Raw genomic sequence first — 20,537 nt, 5'->3', positions numbered from 1 at the left:
AAATGAGATGAGTATGGGATTGCAGCCTTAATCTGTAACTTGAGTGTAAAGCAGCTTTTATTTGGCTGTTTTTATCTGGATCCCTATAAAACATTCATCTCTTTGCAAGCCTAATCTTCATAGTTAAGAGCATAGAAGTGTGATTGTCATGAACACATTCAGACAAGGCTGCGATTACCCTCCCCCACCTTGTCTATTCCTCCTTTTCTTTAATGCAGCTCCAAGTAGGAACATAGAGATTTCCTTTTTAATAATAGTTAATAATAATTTAACAACAGGCATCCATGTTCTCTAAAGCTTCAACTGTGGTTAACCTTAGTAATATCTACACAGCTTCAAAACAGTGGTTTGAAGTTGGCTTGTTTCCACTAGCTGTGGTTAGGATTTTCCTGTTTGTCCTTGTTCGGATAACATGGTAAACAGCAATGAATCTAAAACAGCAATGAAAAATTCCAGACTCTTTTTCCTGACAGAAATTATTTTTAAAAATATGTAAACCTGGAGATAGTAGACCTGTTCCCACAATGCTGAGCCATAGCTTATCATTACATGCAACTCCTCCTGTGCCTGAATAAATACATGTTACTATATAGCTTGATGTTAAAATTTACCTAAAATCGGGGTTCCCTTGGAACAAAGTCCTGGAGTGTCAGGTGCCATCACCCCTGGTTAGGATTTCCCATTTCTCTTTTATTAGAATGCCCATAGATTCACACCAGTTTAACCTCTGAGTTTGTATTTGAGCTCAGTCATTCCAAAAACACCAGAGTTGCTGTTGTTGTTATTCATCGGTTTTATGTAGCATATATTCAAATGTTGCTTGTTACTGCAGAAGTATACCTTTGAGGATGATTAGTATTAACACCATATTTCAGAGAGAGGAAAGAGGCACTGAGGCTGCAGGAGTGCCTTTCCTAACAACATATGTATTCTTGATTTTACTTGGTTTTGTATAGCACCGTGTAGATTTACAGCGCTTTATAAATAAAGCTAATAGTAATAATAATAACAACACCCTTTGTGAGTGCCTGGCTGAAGTGAAATTGGAAGTGGAGACTTGCTTGCTTTTTTCATTCAGCAACTTCACCACATAACTGCTGAAATTACAGGAAAAAAGATTCCACCTAAACATTACAAAGAACTTCCTGATTGTAAGAGCTCTTCAGTGGAATATACTGCCTTGGAGGGTTGTGGACTTGGGTGTCTTTAAAAAGAGGTTGAAAGAGGCCATCTCTCAAGAGTGCTTTAAGTGTATATTCCTGCATGTCAGGGGATTGGATTGGAGGGCCATTTTGGCCCTTCCAGATTTATGATTTTACAAGTCTGCAGTCTGTCTTCACAGCCTTTTTAGTCCTTGTTTAACTTAGAGGTGGATAACCTGCAGCTGTCTGACTAATTTCAAAGGTTTTGTAGGCAATTAGTTCACAGCTCTATCAGGTAATCTGTCTGTTCTCTGATAAATTCAGAGAGAGAATGAATGAACAAATGAATCAATAGGGTGGCTCCACATGCCACCAGCATGTAGTCCAGCAGATTACCCCAGTGGAAAGTGTCTCTCAACAGTAAAAGCTTCTAACAACAGAAGGGAATTGTGTCTCACCTTCCCAGTTTCTGCTTCCATCAGTTGCATCTCTTTGGGATATATTTTCTTTACCTGCAGGCCAGTGACCTGACTACTGTTCATGCTGTTTGGTTAAGACCTCTTAATTTTGAGGAAAATAAATAATAAAATCCAAATTTGGCAGTTCAGATTCTCCAGAAGCTCAGAGAGCACAAGAAATTGTGCACACTACAGTATACCTTTGTTATATGCTGGAGTTTGGTTCCAAGATCCACCGTGGATAACAAAATGGTGTCCCTTATAAAAAATGGAAAATCAAGGTTTGATATTTGAAATTTATACTTTTTGGGGGGAACATTTTCATACCATGGATGTTTGAATCCGTGTATAAGAAGGGCCGACTATTAGTTTATATCTGATAGACTTAGTGACTCCTTTATTTAATCACTGCCTCCTATAGTGGCAGACATAGCAGCTTTCCAAGAACCATGGTAGGTTAGGTGCTAGCTAAAGCTCATGTTTGCTAACTGGTGATTTGATAATTGTCTATGCAGTCCTATTCATATCTACTCAGAAATAAATCCCTTTGAATTAATTGGGACTTCATCCTGAGTATATGATTTGCATCTACGTCACTGATTCCCAAACTTTAGTCCTCCAGGTGTTTTGGACTTCAGTTCCCAGAAGCTTCTGCCAACTTGGCCAACAGTCAGGAATTCTTATAGGTGAAGTCCCAAAATGTCTGGAGGTCCAAACTTTGGGAACCAGTGATCTAAGCTATGAAGCAAATCAGGAGCAGCAAGGGGAGAAGGGATTGAAATTCATGAAATATTTGTTGAGAACTGGTAAGGATACTCCTCATCCGAAGAACTGTCTAAAGCCCTCTTGATTGTTTTTATTTACTGCTTTCATCTTTAGTTTCTTTCCACTACCAAAACAGCTATACAAAACACTTTTTTCTCCACTAAAAATAATTTTGAAGAAGTTCATAGTTCTTATTAATGCAGTAATAAAATGTTTAAAAAACACTTCAGTTTCCCCCACCCCATATGCCCCTGATTTAATAATGGAGAGCAGGTTAAAATATGGGTACTCATAACAATGGAAGATGGCAAGCACCATCTTAAGAGGCATTTTCTCTTATCTCACTGAAGGGAAATGGTTCTTTCAACATTTTTTTATGTCATACCTTTTTCCCATGAGCGAGTATGTTGTAGTGGTTTCAGCATTGGGCTATGACTCCAGAGAACAGGGTTCAAATAGCCTCTCAGACGTGAAACCCACTGGGTGACTCTGTGCCAGTCACACACTCTCAGCCTCAGAGGATGGCAATGACAAACCCACTCTGAACAAATCTTGCCAAGAAAACCCTCTGAAAACCTTTAGGGTTGCCATAAGTCAGAAATAACTTGAAGGCACACAATAACAACCTTTTTCCTAGTATAGGGCCGTAGATGACTAGAAGGTGAAGAATACTTCTTGGACACAGTGTATAATTTAGAAACAAATGTGCTTAATACAGATTCAATCTTAGTAAATGGGGTTTAGACAAATTTCTGGAGGAAACATTTGTCAGTGGCTGGCACTCAATGGCTGTATATTATCTTCAGTGTTAAGAGTGTATCCCTGAATTTTTTTTAGATTGTAAGCCTGAAGGCAGGGAACCGTCTAATTAAAATAATAATTGTAAGCTACTCTTAGAGCCTTTAGAGCTGAAAGGCGGGGTATAAATATCATAAATAAATAAAATAAAAATTCCAGTCGCTGAAGAATACCATTGAGTGGGTGCCTTCACTCTCCTGTGCTCTCATGGGCTCTTCGTAGGCATTTGGTTGGTTGTCCTGGTAGCATTGCTGGATTAGACAGGCCTTTCATCTGATCTAGTGTTCTTAATCAGTTGTTTAAAATTGTATTTCAATTTTAAGACCTTTTAAAATGAGCTGCAGCCTTAATTCTGAGGTATCCTTTGGATTATCTGATTAATTTCTCAGCTGCACTGGTTCTATGGTAGCTGAATCAATTCTGCAACTAGAATGCCTTGTACTCTAAAGTGAACAGACAAATCAAAGGGGAAAGATGGTGAATTTACGTAGGTTAAGGTACAGGTTGAGATCAGGATCCTTGCTTCTGATTCTCAATGAAGTGGAGGTTTGGAGGGTTTTAATTAAACAGAGTGAGGACAAGTGGCTGAAACTGGGGAGAAATCAAAAGGGTTTAAGAAGATTGTCATTATACTGTAATGCAGGGGTAGGCAATCTTTTTGAGCCGGGGGCCGGGTTGCTGTCCCTCAGACAACTGGGGGGGCCGAAGCCAAAAAATAAATAATTAAATAATTTTTTAAAAAATTAAATATATAAATAAACCAGGACAGATGTAGGAAAAAATTTTCAAATGGAAGACACTTTTTTAAAAAAAATGGAGGACACACGAAAAAATTTGCTGGTTTTTAAAAAAATGTTAATATAAATGCATGTTTCTGAGGCTTCTATAGACAATTGCCCCCCAAAGGCCCCGGCGGCAATCGGCGGCAGGACTGGGCTGGGGCCGGTCCCAAGGCCTCGCCGGGCCGCATCCGGCCCGCGGGCCGCAGGTTGCCTACCCCTGCTGTAATGAATAATTTGGTATGAAATTTGCAGAAGTGAAGCAATTATATATTTGCTGTTATTATTATTATTATTAACCTTTATTTATAAAGCGCTGTAAATTTACACAGCGCTGTACGTACAATCTTTTTAATTGGATGGTTCCCTGCCCTCAGGCTAACTATCTAAAAAGACATGACACAAAAGGAGAAGCGAGTGGTGGAGGGGAAGGGGATGAGGTCCAGCAGTTCCTCTCTACCTCCAAGGCCTGGACCAAGGCAGGTGGACTGGAGGGAGGGCTTGGCTCCATCTTGTTCTATAACATATAATGGTAAGTTAGAAGAACAAGTGATGGAAGACATGGATTTTTTTTTTATCCATGGATTCAAGCATCCATTTTTTGAAAATATTCAAAAAATACATAAATTGCAAAGAGGAAACCTTGCTTTTGTCATCTTATATAAGGGTCACCATTTTACTATGCCACTGTATTTGATGGGACTTGAGCATCCACGGATTTTGATATCCACAGGAGATTCTGCAATCAAACTCTAGTGGATACCAAGGGCCCACTATATGTACATGATCTCAGATCGAGAACTTCAAAAGCTATAGCTTATGGTGTTAGTAAGTTGCTGCACAAGTACAGTCACCCCTCCATATCCATGGATAAAGCAACCATGGCTTGAAAATATTTTAAAAAATATATAAATTCCAAAATGCAAACCTTGATTTTGCCACTTTATGTAAGGGACACCATTTTACTATCCATTTTATTTAATGGGACTTGAACATCCATGGATTTTAGTATCCAGGGTGGGTAGGTCCTGGAACCAAACCCCAGCAGATACCAATGGCCCACTTTAAAGAGTACTGAGATACTGTAGATCTCAACTAAATATTGAGGGATCAGATCCAGACCTATTTTAGCTTCATTATCACTGAAGCAAGTGGTACTCCCAAACAATTCAAAGAATCTGCTCCTTGAGTGATTTTACCTGTGTGCAGATCTGAGCAACACAGGTCTTATCCAAGTATGTGATGTCCTATCTTGTGTCGGAATTTCTATGTATCCTGCACGTGCATCAGCACCTGTTAGAAATGCTCTCCTGTGTATTTTGGTGTATGCATGTGTAACTGGAAGTCATGGAATGTACCTATGGCAAAACACATGTGCTACCTTTATTATGTAGTAATAATAATAATAATAATAATAAATAATAATAATAAATATTTATTTATATCCCGCCTCTTCGCTTTGAGGATCAAGGTGGATAACAGCAAAGTGAATACAATATACAACAATAAAAATAACAAACCCCACAAAACCCCGACCCAGCCCTCCCTCCCTCCCAACTATAAAATTAAACAGTAAAAAATGTTTTTAAAGTACATAACAATACATCAAAGTTAAAAACAAATCATAAATAAGAAAAATAATAAAAGGAGGGGGATTCAGTTGGTTCTGGACAGTATCAATCGGGGAAGGCCTGCCGGAAGAGAAAGGTTATTGTCACCTTTTTAAAAGCCTCGAGTGAGGATAATTGGTGAATCTCTTCCGGCAGGTCATTCCAGGTTTTTGGAGTGGTGACAGAAAAGGACCTCTGGGAGGTCACCACCAGTCTGGTCTTTCTAGATTTTAAGAGTTTTTTCCCGGAGGATCGGAGTGTACGGGAAGGACTGTATGGGAGGAGGCATTCCTTCAAGTAGACTGGACCCAGGCCATGTAGGGCTTTATAGGTGTTAACCAACCCCTTGTACTGTGCCTGGAAGCTAATAGGCAGCCAATGTAGTGATTTTAAAATAGGTGTAATATGGTCAAACTTGGATTTTCCGGCAACCAGTCTGGCTGCCATGTTTTGTATCAATTGGAGCTTCCGGACGTGGCACAAAGGTTGCCCCATGTAGAGCGCATTGCAGAAATCAAGACGAGAGGTTACTAGAGCACGTACGACTGTTTCTAGGTCCCGCTGCTCCAGGTAGGGGCGCAACTGGCGTATCAGCCGAAGCTGATAACAGGCACTCCTGGCTGTCTCATCAATCTGAGAAGACAGTTGAAGTGATGAATCCAGGAGCACCCCCAAGCTGCGGACGCAGTCTTTCAGGGGAAGTGTGACCCCATCTAGAACTGGCAAACTTATCTCCATATTGGGGTTGGGGTTACCTGTCACAAGTACCTCCGTTTTATTTGGATTCAGCTTAAGTCTATTTTTTCTCATCCAATCCATTACCAACTTCAGAAAATCATACAATGCGTGCAACATCTTGATGGAAACATATTCATACAAGTAATTAATGTCTATTGCATTTTTGCAGTTTTCCTTCTCTACTTTTTGTTTCACAACTAGTCTAGCTAAAAAGGTACTACAAGGAAGGAAGGGGTACTGGTGGCTAAAACCCTTTGCTTAAGTAGTAGATGACTACTTCAGAAAACTACAGATACAGTACTGAAAATTTTAAAAGTGGTCCTGAAAAATTGATCACCTGTTGCACTGGTATTGCATTGATTACTCTCTGTCACTGTGGGATTGATTAGGTGCTTGTACAAGATTCATTACTTGGGAAGTGAAGGTTTTGCCAGGATTCTGTTGCTGAATCATGCTTCTTCAAGGCAAAGTTGGCAGCACTGCAAGTCATCACAAAAGTATAATATGAGGGAGGAAGGTGACTGCTATTCTGCTGCCTGCATTTGGCTTCTAATTGGCCTGCATCCTTCCTCACTCCTATTTTGCTGCAGGGAAGAACTTGAAAACCGGGGCGAATCAGAAGGAGAGGAGGGTGAGGAAGACGCAGAGCCTTGTCTAACAGGAACCAAAGTCAAAGTTAAATATGGCCGTGGAAAAACGCAGAAAATTTATGAAGCCAGTATTAAAAGTACAGAAAATGATGATGGAGAGGTTTTGTATTTGGTACATTACTACGGCTGGAATGTAAGGTAAGGGGAAAGACATTAAAGCAGTCTTAATTTTCACTGTTGTGTAACGGTGGCTTTGAAAATTCAGGTTGGCCAGCTACAGCCCTATCCCTGTTCCACCACTTTTTCTTTGGATGTGGCTGCTCCTAGTCTTCCTTAAACTAGGCGCAGCCCATTGTCAGGTTGTTAACATTTTGCCCTGGTTGTTTTTGGAGCTGGAAGACACAGCCATTCCCCCCCTAAAACTATAGTCCACCATGGAGTATTGCACTTTCACTTCAGCTTTTATTTAGGGAACCTGTAGTCTTCCAAATATTGGACTCCCAACTCCCATTAGCCTCATACAACACAACCAATGGTCAGGGATGTTGGAATTACTAGTCCAGGAACATCCAGAGCACACAGAGACATACAATAGTCTTCTGGAAGTGCCTTGACATGGTAAGATTTTCTGTTTCTTGCACCCATGTTCTAAGACAGCAATTGCCTGGTGGCATCTAACAGAAAGTAACCTGCCAAGTGATTTTAATCTATTCCTCCATCAGTCTTATTGCTATTTTAAATTGAGGCACAGTTGAAATATTCACAGTAGTGTTTATTGGTGTAAGAGGAGAAATCAAAAGGTTTATTTTAATGTTTATATTTATGTATTTATTTGAGAGTCAGCATGGAGTAGAGTGTTGGACTAGGACTCTGGGAGACCAGGGTTTGAATCCCAGCCATGGAAACCCACTGGGTGACCTTGGGCAAGCCACATGCTCTCTGCCATAGAGGAAGGCAATGACAAACGTCTTCTGAACAAAAACACTTGCCACAATAACTCTGTTATTGATTCACCTTAGAGTCACCATAAATGACTTGAAGGCACAAAACAACAATAAATGTACTTATTTATTCAATGTATATCCCACCTTTGTCCCAATATGTGAGGTTTCTTTTGGGAAGTTGAATTTATTTATTTTGATAACTAATCAAGAACTGGAAAGATAAGCACTAACTGGAAAAAAATGGGAATTTCTATTTATAAAAAGCACTAGATTTCCCCCCCCCCCTTTTCCCCCCCCCCCCCCCCCAGTATGATCCTGGGCTTTGCTTGCAGGTTTATAGTCAGCATTGTCTAAGATGGCTGAAATCTAGTCAAGGATCTTTTTACAATTAACACATGATCAAAAGCGATTGTTGACAGGAGTAATAATGTGGTGTGTGTTTCCTGCAGGTATGATGAGTGGGTGAAAGCTGATCGGATTATCTGGCCTGCAGAGAAGGGAGGACCAAAGAAGAAGCAAAAGAAAAAAGCAAAAGTAGGTAACATAACAGAAGATAATGTTAGTGAATTTATTTTCAACACTGAAATCTGTTTTTTAAAAGACTCTTTCCTTTCTGACCACTGTTTGAAAATATTGCAGACAATGCATCAGTAAAAAGTCTAGAGATATGCATTTGGATTTCAACAAATGTTTCCACCTCTCAGAATTGTATTGGGTGTCAATATGCTTCTGGCCTGAATTCAAGATGAGTAAATCCCTGAGGGAGTGCAGCTCCCTATATTTGTGATATGGCACCCCAGTTGTGGAACACTCTTCTTTTGGAGGCCCAGTTGACACCAATGTTGGTGTAATTTAAGCACCAAGTTAAAACATGACTGTTTATTAAAGTCTTTTGAGCCTCACTGGTTTACTTCAAATCCTATGTATGGGGTTTTAAAACTGTTTTAATCTTTTAAATTTCTTTCAGCTTCTTAATATATTGAATGGGTTTTTACTATATTTAAAACATTATTTTAACATTGTTTTAGCCTGTTAATATTGATTTTATCAGTGTGCTTCCCTGACAGTTTTTGATATAGGGTATGATAGAAATGTTTTTACAATAAATAAACAAATACATAAACAATATGAAAATATGTCAGGTTTTGTCACCTCAGAATTGGCTACGCTATTCACATGTTTTATCCAGCACTATCTGAAAGCCAAAAGTCTGTGCCATTTTTAATGCTCACTGATGATTAGAAGGAAGGGAGAAAGGTTTTGGTATTCTTACTTTTCCCCAGACTCAACTTTGGCAGCTGCCAAAGTGGTCCACAGTGAATTGTCAGTGTCTAAAACCAAACTTTTGGCTGCTACACACCCCTAAATAAAGGCTATGTGCTTGTGTTCAGAGCAAAGAAGACGGTGAAAAAGATGAAAAGAAAGAAGAGGAGAAACAAAAAGCTAAGCGTGGACGCCCTCCTCTGAAATCCACTCTTCTGTCAAACCTGTCTTCCTGTCTAGCGAAAATTCCAAATAATGAAACTAAGCCAGGAGTCCGAACCGCACGGGGCAGCCAGCCAGACTGCTCACCTCTACCTAATGGAACAGAAGGTAACTTCCAGATTGGTGCTGTGATGGGTTGGGGCATATGTTCTTTTTTCACGTGGCCCAACCTGCCAGTGACGCCCATTAGGGTAGAAAGCTTCCTGTCTCTTGAAAGTCAAGAAATGTAAAATATTTTGTGTTAAGACTGTTGCATGCACTGCAGAAAGAAGTGAAGGTTTTATAAAGGTTTTCTGTGCAAAAGCTCCATGTTTCCTCTTGATAATGGAGCCCCTTCCTTTAATTTTTAGGAGCACCTCGCAGGCAAACAAGACGAAGCTCAGGAATGTTGGATTCTGATAGAGGCTCAAATGGTGAGTAGGAGTTTTTGAAAATTGTGGGAAGATGGTACACAGAAAGAGAAATAGGGGAAAGGACAGCTAGTGCAAGCCAATCTTGGCCTACTGAAAAGGAGAGCAGTGTTAGTAACGGAAGTGCGGAGCGTACTGTGAGGTTTTGTTCAACTAAATGCATAGAAGTACAAATAGTTACCATGTTACTTTTTCAGTAGCACACAGTAGTACCAGTTGTGAGTTGAGGTGGTTCTTCAAAGATTCTGGGACATACATACTGTGATCAGTAATTATTTGAGCTGTGTAAATATTAATTGTCCTTTGGTGGCAGATTTTACCTTTGTGTGCCTTATTAAAATAATGCAGTTCACTTCGAAGCACACAAACATATTGTTCTAATCTAGAGTGATTCTAGTGAGATATTTTGAACTCTTGATACCAAGACTAGACATTAAATTACAATAGTGGAGTACAGTGGGTCCTCGCCTTACGCGGGGGATCCGTTCTGGATCCCTCCGTGTAAGGCGAATTCCGCCTATTCTCGAGCCCCATTGAATACAATGGGGCTCGTGTGCGGTGGCGCGGGCGCGCGCAGGGCGCAACAGGCGCGCACGCCCATTCAATTGAATGGGATGCTCCGCCCCGCGCACGCCGGTGGCTTTGAGCGCCTATGCTCAAAGCTGCCTATAAAAAGGCAGCGTATGGCGAGGTGCGACTGTACTTATATATACCTATGTGTGCTGATGTTTTAAATCTTTTAAAGACTTTTAAGAACGAGCATCATGTACTTTGCTAGTGTCTCGATTAGCAAAGAAAAAGAAGCAGTGTTTTATAAGCATGTGTACCTAGTATAACTGATGATATGGTTGTGTGGTATTTTGGTATCTATCCAAAACACCTCATGGGAAATGGTTCATTTAAACAAAAAAAAATTTTCCTCCTGAATAAAATGGTGGGAGATTTTTTTTCTTTTTTGGCTAAGAAACTACCTGAGCCTATGTTCAGTGAACACATCTTACACTATATCAGGGAGCTAAAAGGAAAACACCCTTTGAATATTAAGATTACTGTATTAGTGTGTGGAATTTTATTTTGGGGGATTTGATGACATGTATGTTTTCATTTAATGCTCAAATTTTGAGTCTGTGGACCATAATAAATTGTGAGTGACTGAATATTAAGAGGCATGCTTTCCATTGTAAAAGTAGGCACATTTAAATGATACAATTTTCTTAGTCTATTCTGCTTGTAACTTAATTTGAATTATTTTTTTTATAAATTGTATCTAGAGCTATGCCTTGTTTTGATTATCATTCTGTGGTTTTTGGTAGACTCCATTTCATCTGACAGTGATGCAGATGAAGCTTCTGAAAAGAACATGAATGAAGAGCTTTCTCCAAACAATTCTGAACTGGAAAAAGATGAGAAAAGAATGGTTGATAAATCTGATGAAGAGATCCCAAAGATCACGCATGTGCTCAAAGAGAATGACAGGAATCAAGTATGCTCTCTAGAAACATTGAAATTAGAAGTTGAAGAGCATGAACAAGTGGTTCAGATTTTTGTAAACAAAAGTGATCAAGTAGAGGACATCAAGAGAGAAATGGAGAAATCACCTAAAGGGAAAGGACGACGGAACAGAACAAGAGATTCTTCCTTAGAGAATGTAAAGATTGTACCACTAAACCAAGAAGAGCCAAGTGAGCATCTTGTTGAATGTGAAAGATTAGATACTTCTGCCTTGGACAGTAAATGTTTGAGCATCACTTGTGAGAATGAAACAGATGTTTGTGGAAAAGAGAAGAAACCTTTGAAAAGAAAAACAATGGAACAGTCGTCAGCCGACAAACGGTTGCGACAGGAGAATGAAGTGGAGGTGCCAAATATTGTGACTGAGGGGAAGACAAATGAATGTTCTGGGACAAAAGAATGTAAGGATTTCAATGCTGATGAGTCCCTCAGAAATGCAAATGAGGAAATGCCATCCTTGGTGGCAGAACTGGATCAGCATCTTCAAACTCGGGGAAATGAGCATTTTGATTGTTCTTCTGAGGAAAATCGTAACATCCCCCTAAAGGATGAAGATGACTCCATGCCTCAAATTGGGCCCGAAACTCTCCTTTGCCATGAAGTAGACTTAGATGACTTTGATGAGAAGGACAAGAATGGGCCTGAGAACTCTGTCACGGAAAAACATGACACCAATAATCCCATTTCAAACCTGCCTGCCTTACCTCCTGTGGTCCAGTCAAACTTCTCTGTTGCCTCACCTCTCACTCTCAGTCAGGATGAATCACGGAGCATAAAAAGCGAAAGCGATATCACCATTGAAGTGGACAGTGTGGCTGAAGAGTCTCAGGAAGGTCTGTGTGAGAGTGAGTCTGCAAATGGGTTTGAAGCCTGTACCACTTCAAGCAATTGTAGTATAGCCATCCCAGAAAGGGAGATGACAGAGAAGGGTAAGTTCCATTTTCTGAATAAAACACGTATTTTGATTGTTTATAACAAGTGAGTTTCTAGTCTCTGTGGTGAGTTAGACATATTGAAAGTGTGGTAAGGAGAAGAAAGTGTGGAAAAGAAGCCATGGTATTTGAAGAACTGCCTCCAAATTCTTCAGATCCAATTTTTTATTCATTTTTATCCTACTAAGGCAGCTAACAATAAAATGTTCAGATGGGTAAAAAATGTTAGAATAAGCTGCAGCTGTACCTAAGTAACAATGTATGCTGCCAGGTATGTTCAGTTGTGTTGACTGCAGCAAAAATTTCCCCTGTCCACTTGACAAGTGCAGCTTCTACTTTGAAGTTTTTTAGAGCATGTTTGAAGTTTGGAACTGCAAGGCAAATAGCATCCGGCATTCATCTGGTCTTGGATCAGGGTGAGGCAGAGATACTATGCCTGACTAAAACAGGAATCCATAAATTTCCTCTGGTCTTTGAGGTTACCAAGTATAAACTCATCTTTGGGAATGTCTTGCTCCTGACCTTGTGGTAGGTTTCCAAAATATGGATTATAGTCAGGCATAGTATTCCTGTTTTGTTTCCATAAATTTATACTCAGTAATTCCAAAGGCCAGATGCCTTCCCTAAGTAAGTCTATAAGGTGGAATTTGCTACCATTTCATGCAAGAAAGATACTAGTGGACACCATGGAACAGAATCAGGTAAATTTTGCTGCAAGGGCAAGTTCTTCACTACCTCTGCCCCCACTGCTTCCCATTTGGGTTTTGCTCCATGTAATTCCCATTTCCATCCTGTCTGGAGAGTGCATTTTTATGCACTGCTCTGTGTTCTTTACACCTGTTCACATTGTATGTTGGGGGTGGGTGGGTTTAGGAATGTCACTCTATGAATCTCCAGTCACTTCCCCTGCTGTAATCCAAGTTTTGAAGACCTACCCTGCTGTCTTTGTGAAATACTACAATCTTTTGCTGGGGCAGCTCTGCCAAAATATGCCCTGCCTTACAGGTCTTTTTAGGCTTTTTGTATCAACTTGTAGCACACTATATTTTGTTTCCTATAATTTGGGCACCCTCATGGATCCTTCTACAGTTTGAAGCGGTCATGCCCTAAAAGGTTATTAAATGAAAAGCACTTTCATTTTATTTTTAGGTCAAAAAAGGCCTTGTGATAATAGTAGCAGCTCATTGACAAAGAAGCAAAAGCGAACCCCAAAACGAGCAACCACTGTAGCCAAAAATGAAAAGAATGGGGCAGGTATGTTTTTATTGTCCAGAAGAACATGTGCTTTACTTTTTCATTCCTTTTCTAATTCCAGTGTTACATATGCCACAGTTACAGAGATGTGGGTTTCCTGCAAACTTATGGGCCAGGGTGACTGGCACTTTGCCCAAGTGGGGAATTGTTTTCAAATTGGGCAAGTCATGATTTTTCAACAACTATAATAGCCATATTCAAGATGGATTGCTACAATACCTTCAGGGTTTGGGTTTTGTTTCTAATATATTAAGTATGAAAATCTTTATTTGGCTGTTCTTCCATAGCATGGATACCTCGAGTTGCCCCCCCCCCCAAAAAAAAAGACTTAAATGAAATCTAAAGCAACTCCTCTAACTCTTAAAGATGAACTATTACTTTGGTAATAGAGTGGGGTTCTTTTTTTCTATCAAGAAATATTTCCTACATTTGTCTGCACACCAATAGTACCAAAATGGAGACTACAGAAGCCTATACATTAGTTAGTGTGTTTCAGAAATTAATTTTAAACATGTGCTTAATCTGTGGGACTCAGTGGTAAGAACCCAACACTTGTGTTTATAATCAACCAATAGCTGTGATCAGAATTTTAATAGGTAGCCATACGTGTCCCTTGCTCGGCTGAATTGTGTACATAAGTGTGTTATACACGCCATATAAATACTGCTTATATTTTGCAAGAATAAATGGTTTCTTAGCTGCTGCTGGGCAAAGGGAAGTTTTCAATTTGATTCTTACATATGTAAAGGAGTGTGTCCTAGATTCCTTTGGAGATACGGTTTAGCAAACTGCATGTAGCTTATGAAACAAGCTTTATGTTGTATGCTTCAGCTGAAAGGAGTTGAGATATCTGGTTTTCAGACTTTTAGGCCATCAGCATGTACACTAAATGTCTCTGAGAATGTCCTGTATTTTGATAATCCTCTAGAAATGTTGGATACTTGTATACTTTACCAGTAGTAGTATTCATGATGCAAGTTTTAATTGTCAGGTAAATTTTTATCAAAAGTGTATGCTGTAAGGAGGCTCTATGAATTTATAGATGCATAATTATTGCAATTTTAAATACTGGCTGTATAGGGATGGGCTATAACCCCAAACACTGTCTTGTTACAGGGCAAAGCAGTGACAGTGAAGATCTTCCTGCCCTGGACCACTCAAGCAAATGTACTTCTGTAAAACACCTTGGTGTGTCGAAGCCACAGAAGCTCACTCGATCACCTGCAAGAGTGATATCCTCACATATTAAGGATGGAGATAAGGACAAACAAAGGGAGAAGAACCATCAAAACGTTTCCCCAAGAGTGTATAAGTGGAGTTTCCAACTAAGTAAGTGCTGTACATATTGCCACTTTTTTCCCCAGAACTATGTTTTGAAGAATCTCCCACAGTTCTTTTAATTTTAATCTTTGATGAGCTTCTAGTTAGTATTAGTTTACGTGTACAGCACTCAGATAGCTTTAATATTTTTCTCTAAAATTTTACCAATGAATTAAAGGGAGAGTCCCTACCATTTCTGATATTTGCAGGATGGAGTTACAGGAGACTATTGGAGACAGGAGGTGAGCAGTGGAAAAGTCCAGTAGGCTTGTCTGCTGCTGTCCCATATGAATTCAAAATGTGCCTGAGCTGTGACTCAGAATCCTTTGTAGTATGCTTGGCTTTCATGGTAGATTTAGTAGGCAAAGCACAAAGCGTGGAACATAAAAATCTCAGTTTAAAAGATCCCTTATTGATTGTAGTCAGTTCACTTTCTGTGTATTTTTGTATATTTTCAAACAGCTTACAGGCCACTAGTTTTGTTTGCACCCCATCTCCTAAAAGGCTGACAGTTCAAATTACCAAATGTTATCCCTTTCAACTTCAGTAGTACTCCAGTTATTACCTCAGTGTTGTTGTTATTTATAATAAATATTTATAATCTGGTTTTCAAGTGCCCATTGGGACTGCTAACAAAGATGCAGTCACTAGTAAACAACACAGTAGGAACAAAAACATTACATTAAATCTGGAAACTGCTGTAATGCCACTAACACATATTTAAAAAGATATGTGTGGGATGAGTCCTTCCTGAATCTTCATTCACAAAGCAAAGCCAGAGATATGTAGATTAAAGCCATTAGTACACTTTTATTTTAAACTGCAAGCTACTTGTGTTTGTTGTTTTTGAATCAGTCTCTGTTCTTCAAGAAGCATAGTTAGCAAGGATATGTTTTCTGCTACTCTTTTAAGCCAGACCCTAACAGGCCTGGCTTTGATATTTCTGATATTTAAACATTTTTGTTTCCTTAACAAAGGCTGAAACCTTAGGAAACTTAAATTGCCCTACAGTTTGTAAGTTGTGTTTTCAGTTCTGGTACCTCTTCTACAGCCTGTTGTGGGCCTCAGATGTTCTCCTGGCCTCCTTTATATTCCAGATATTGGCACTGTAGTAATTTAAGACTGTCAGGATACAAAGCCTTTTGTTCTTCATTTCTGTGGAGGGAAACTCATAGAATCATAGAGTTGGACGAGACCACAGGAATGCACAATTAAAGCACTACCGACAGATGGCCATCCACTCTCAGTTGAAAACCTCCAAAGAAGGAAACTCCACCACTCTGAGGCAGCATATTCTACTGTTGAACAGCTGTCAGGAAGTTCTTCCTAAAGTTTAGGTGGAACTTCTTTTCATGTTGTTTGAATCTTGAAACTGTACGTTATGTGGCACTCCAGTTTATGATGGTATACATTCCATATTTTAACGTCCTTGATACTAAGATTATGTTAGGCTAAGACATTAGGCTAAAATGATGTCCTGCCCCTAGCTTGATGTTTGTGGCTTTTGAATGCATGAGCAGGAATTTGAGACTTAGTCCAGGCTGGACACAAATAGCTGCTCTATGAATTTACTTAGAATTATAGAGTTGGAAGAGACGTCAAGCACCATCAAATCCAACACCCTTGACATGCAGGAATACACAAGCAAAGCACCCTGACATGGGTATATTGCACACAACAAAAGTGATGTGTTCATACATGAGCAGAGTATAGTACTTACTTTATCTTGCTTACAGAGATGCAGCTGGGAAAATATGTGCACATGACACATAAACATCTGCTCATGCTTACAGTTTCTGGATTGTAACCGCAGTGTTGGATGGCATGACGTGCTCTTGTAAAAGAAATTTATCCTTTGTTCTCAGGATCTTGATATTTTGGGATTCTGAAAAATAATTTTACTCAAGGACATGTTGACCAGAGGAAGTGTGTTACACTTTTCACATGGCACACTTTTTTGCTTAAGGTTGTTGGTCGTTGAAATTGATGGTTTTTGACAAAGTGGTAGAGATTTTCTCTTGTGGAGAAAAAATGGATTATGTTGTGTACACTACAAACAATACACTAGTATTATTTTTTTAAGGCAAATTATTTCTTTTTTGCTAAATATAAACACCATGGGAGATGAAGTTCACCCATTTTTTAAAACTTTGAAATATATATGCCTGCTGCACATTTGGTTTTCTGTGCCAAATACAGTTGTGTTTAGTGTGATGATAATTAATTACTTCTCGTATTTCATTTCATTTCATTTTACTTTATTTCTTTCAAGGATTTATATATCCTGCCTTTCTGCCACAATGGGGTCAGTTGACAGTTACTTTCTCTTACTTGTCCCTAATATTTACAATCATTAAAAAAGTCTTTTAAGTTGCTAAAGTTGGGTATTTTTAAATATATCATTTGATTTTTAAAGATGAATTGGACAACATGAGCAGCACAGAGAGGATTTCCTTTCTCCAGGAAAAACTGCAAGAAATCAGGAAATACTACATGTCTCTGAAGTCTGAAGTAGCCACCATAGACAGGAGAAGAAAGCGGTTGAAAAAGAAAGACCGAGAAGGCAAGTTGAGTCGTTGTGAGGTATACAACCTTTTGCATCAGCACCCTTGTTAGAAATATTGTGTACCAATTCTTGATCTGCAAGTTCTCCCTCATTGATGAAGCTTTTATATCGTTTATATGGGACATTTAGGCATAATGTTAATGGAAAATTAGTGTGGTGTTTGTTGAGTATTTCATCCATAACTCTACAAAGTACTGTATTACTTCAGTGATATTTCTAGTTGAGTAAGGAACAATGATCTCATGTTTGAGGGCTCACTGAAGAGATTTTATTGATTCCAATATAGTAGGCTGGTAATTAATTAAAGCTAAGGAAAGCTTTTTCAGGAGGTTATCAGAAAGTAGGGCAGTTGGGGGTTAATGTCTTAATGATGATCCATCAAAGGGAGTGGGCAGCCCTATTGGCGAAGGGGCTAGATAATGTTTATTTATTTATTTTTTCCATATTCTACAGTGTCCCACACTGGAGCGTCCATGTCTTCTGGCTCTTCAGACACTTCGTCATCCTCTCCTCCACAGAACGTGCTTGCAGTTGAATGCAGGTGATACTGGTCTTCTCTGCCTTGAGCAGCATGTTGCTGTCATGGACAGAACTCCTGAAATACCATAGAAAGCACTCAGCTGATTTGACATTGCCAAGTATATTCTGTATACTCTTCCACTGCTGGACTGTGTCTGTCTCTCCTCCGCTTGGTGCCCCTTCCTCCATTTTGTCATTGTGGATTTTAAAAAACCCTTTTATTATGGAGATTAATTAAGCTACTTGGCAATGGAAGGTGTATGGGTGCACTTAGACAGCTCTGTCTTTGTGCTTTTTAGGGTTTCCCCCCTTTAAAACAGAAAAAGGGCACTTAGTATAATGTGGAAACACAGATATCCAATTTAGCATTTGGGTGTTACAAGGAAGTTTGCTTTTCTTAATAAAGAAAAAAGAGCAAGCACACCAAATTGCATCAGGATAGGCTCATCTGAAAATAGCTACTGCTGCACTTTCTTCACCAAGTTGTATCTTAATCCTGAGTGAGAGTCCCATTTTTTTTATTTTTTGTTTTATTTTTGAAGAAGCACTTGCTATACAGACCTGCCAAAGTATGTATTCAGCAATGTGCCCAGTTTTAAAGGTGTAAATTGGACAAAATAAATTGTGAAAGGAAGTGTAGTTGACTGGAAACTACCATTGTAACGAGTCTTCCACTTTTTATAGGATTTTTGAGCACATGATTATGCAAATATTTTAATGTTTAATGTTTACAGTGGAATTGTGAATAGGTTTTCAGTGGACTATCTTATCCCTTGACAAATGTATTTTGTCTCTTTTTCTATGTAATTTCAGAGTTTTTATTTTGTTACAAAAAGGCAAAAAATTAAAATATATAACAATGAAGTTATTTAACAAGATTTCTAAAGCTGAATTTTTTTGTGTAAAATAAGGTATCTTGCGACTTGTTAAATATATTTATTCAGACATTGGATGTTGTATTTTTATGTATTTTTTAAAAAAATAATAAAATAGGGGAGAAAAAGTCTTGTTAGGTTCACTCTTTCAATAAAATATACCTGCCACTTAAAAAATAAATCCATATATAGGCGGCTTTATGTATTAGCCATACCTGTATATGAAGTGGTTTTGTCTGTTCAACCTTTCGCAGCGTAAAACTGTAATCTGGCATCTGGATTAAAGTATAACCTGTCTTGAAAACTTTGGCAGTCCTAGTACTTCTGTTGCATTTAAGGAACACATTTACTGGCGTTGCCCTCACAATGCTTTGTCCCACTTTTCTCATTTGCTGTATTGCTGAAATGAATCTTGCTGCTGCCAAAGTTGAGATGCGTCTCATCAAAAGAATTAGCATGACTGCTTTGGCTGTGGATTGTCCCACAGACTGAAAACAGTTTGTAAATAACTTTCCCAAAACTATGTATTTAAGAAGGTTTGCATATACATTGTGTATAAAGTGATTTTTTAAATCAATTTTTAAAAATCCACCTTTGTACATTGAAAAGGGGCTTTCTTCCTTTTTCCTTGTTAATATGCTCTAGAGTTATAACAGATTTATCGAGACTGTCAGGATCCTGAAAGTTCACGAAATCTGACATTCTCAGCTGTGAGAGACTTGTGAAGGGGCCGTGTAGCTGACGCTTGATGCCTCCTGCAGTTTCATTTTTCCACTCTCTCGATTTGTGATTCCCATTCCTTCCATTTTCAGAGAGAACTAAAGGAAAAAGTACTCTTGTAAAAATGCACTTTTCTGTCTTTTCTTAAGCAGAGCTATTTCGCTGTATGATACAAATGGAGCTCAATGGAGAGAGCATTAATAAAGGTTATGTTTTTAAACATAGGCTTTATTTTATTTTTAAGTAGTTTTATAAACCTGCCGTCATGACCAGATAGAAGATAATGACTTCACAGTGTGTTACAGATGTTTCAGAGCGAACTTTTCACTACAGTCATCCCTCTGCATTCACGAGGGTTAGGGGTAAAGGACCCTCGTGAATTTGAAAATTTCACGAATAACTCCTCCCCCCGTTTCAGAGCGACAAGGAAGGGTTAGAGAAGAGCATGCGCATGCTTGCCTCTCTTTCCTCCTCCGAGCCTCAGAGAGCTTGTGTGAGCTCTCAGGTATCCTAAGGAAGCACACGCTGCTCTCACCCTCCTCAGGCTCTCTCAGGCATCAAGGAAGGGAGAGAGAAGTGCGAGATAGATTTCCCCACCTCCCTTCCAGTGCTCCAGAGGGCTTGCCTCTGCTCTCTGACGCATCAGAAGGAAGGCGGGGGACTCGCTCTCTTTTCCTCTGGCTGCTGCTGCCCTGAAAAGCCTTGGGAGAAGCCTTCCCCAAGCCCTTATGTAGGGCTCCCTTCTCTTATGTGGGGGATCCGTAAGGGAAATTCCACGGATGCTTAAGCACCATTTAAAACAATGGAGCTTGTGCATGCTGCACGGCATGGCACGCACAACATGGGCGCGCATGCTGTTGCTTTTCATGGTGAGCAGCATAAGCTGAAAGCTGCATAAAGTGAGCCTGTGTATGAAACCGGCACATCTTGACCCTGTTGCCCTGGAAAGCCTTGGAGAAAGAAAAAGAAAGCAAGAGCTTCCCTCTCTTTCCTCTTGCTGTTGCCCTGTAGCTGGCTCAGCTGGGCTAGTTACAGAGCGGCATGGAGGGGATGGAGAGAAGGGGGAGTGCGTGTGCATGTGGGGGCCATGCCTTCACAAATGATCAAAACTGAGTTTCAA

At 39.4% G+C, this 20,537-nt stretch overlaps 1 protein-coding gene across 4 annotated transcripts in view; it reads left to right on the top strand.

Annotated features, from left to right (window-relative positions):
* Positions 1-19,639, top strand: part of ARID4A (AT-rich interaction domain 4A) — an 81,444-nt gene extending 61,805 nt beyond the window's left edge. For 3 of the 4 annotated variants that reach the window (XM_042453566.1, XM_042453585.1, XM_042453576.1), the window contains exons 17-25: positions 6,881-7,078; positions 8,274-8,358; positions 9,216-9,417; positions 9,660-9,722; positions 11,033-12,160; positions 13,313-13,417; positions 14,534-14,746; positions 17,154-17,300; positions 17,757-19,639. In XM_042453566.1, coding sequence (XP_042309500.1) covers positions 6,881-7,078; positions 8,274-8,358; positions 9,216-9,417; positions 9,660-9,722; positions 11,033-12,160; positions 13,313-13,417; positions 14,534-14,746; positions 17,154-17,300; positions 17,757-17,848 — 2,233 coding nt within the window. In that variant the 3' untranslated portion in view covers positions 17,849-19,639. The remainder of the gene's footprint in view (positions 1-6,880; positions 7,079-8,273; positions 8,359-9,215; positions 9,418-9,659; positions 9,723-11,032; positions 12,161-13,312; positions 13,418-14,533; positions 14,747-17,153; positions 17,301-17,756) is intronic. The other variant, XM_042453594.1, reaches the window with a different exon arrangement.
* The last annotated feature ends 898 nt before the right edge of the window (positions 19,640-20,537 follow it).

Source organism: Sceloporus undulatus, chromosome 1, assembly GCF_019175285.1.
Source record: "Sceloporus undulatus isolate JIND9_A2432 ecotype Alabama chromosome 1, SceUnd_v1.1, whole genome shotgun sequence".
NCBI classification, from domain to species: Eukaryota; Metazoa; Chordata; class Lepidosauria; order Squamata; family Phrynosomatidae; genus Sceloporus; species Sceloporus undulatus.
This window is presented reverse-complemented; position numbering and strand designations above follow the sequence as displayed.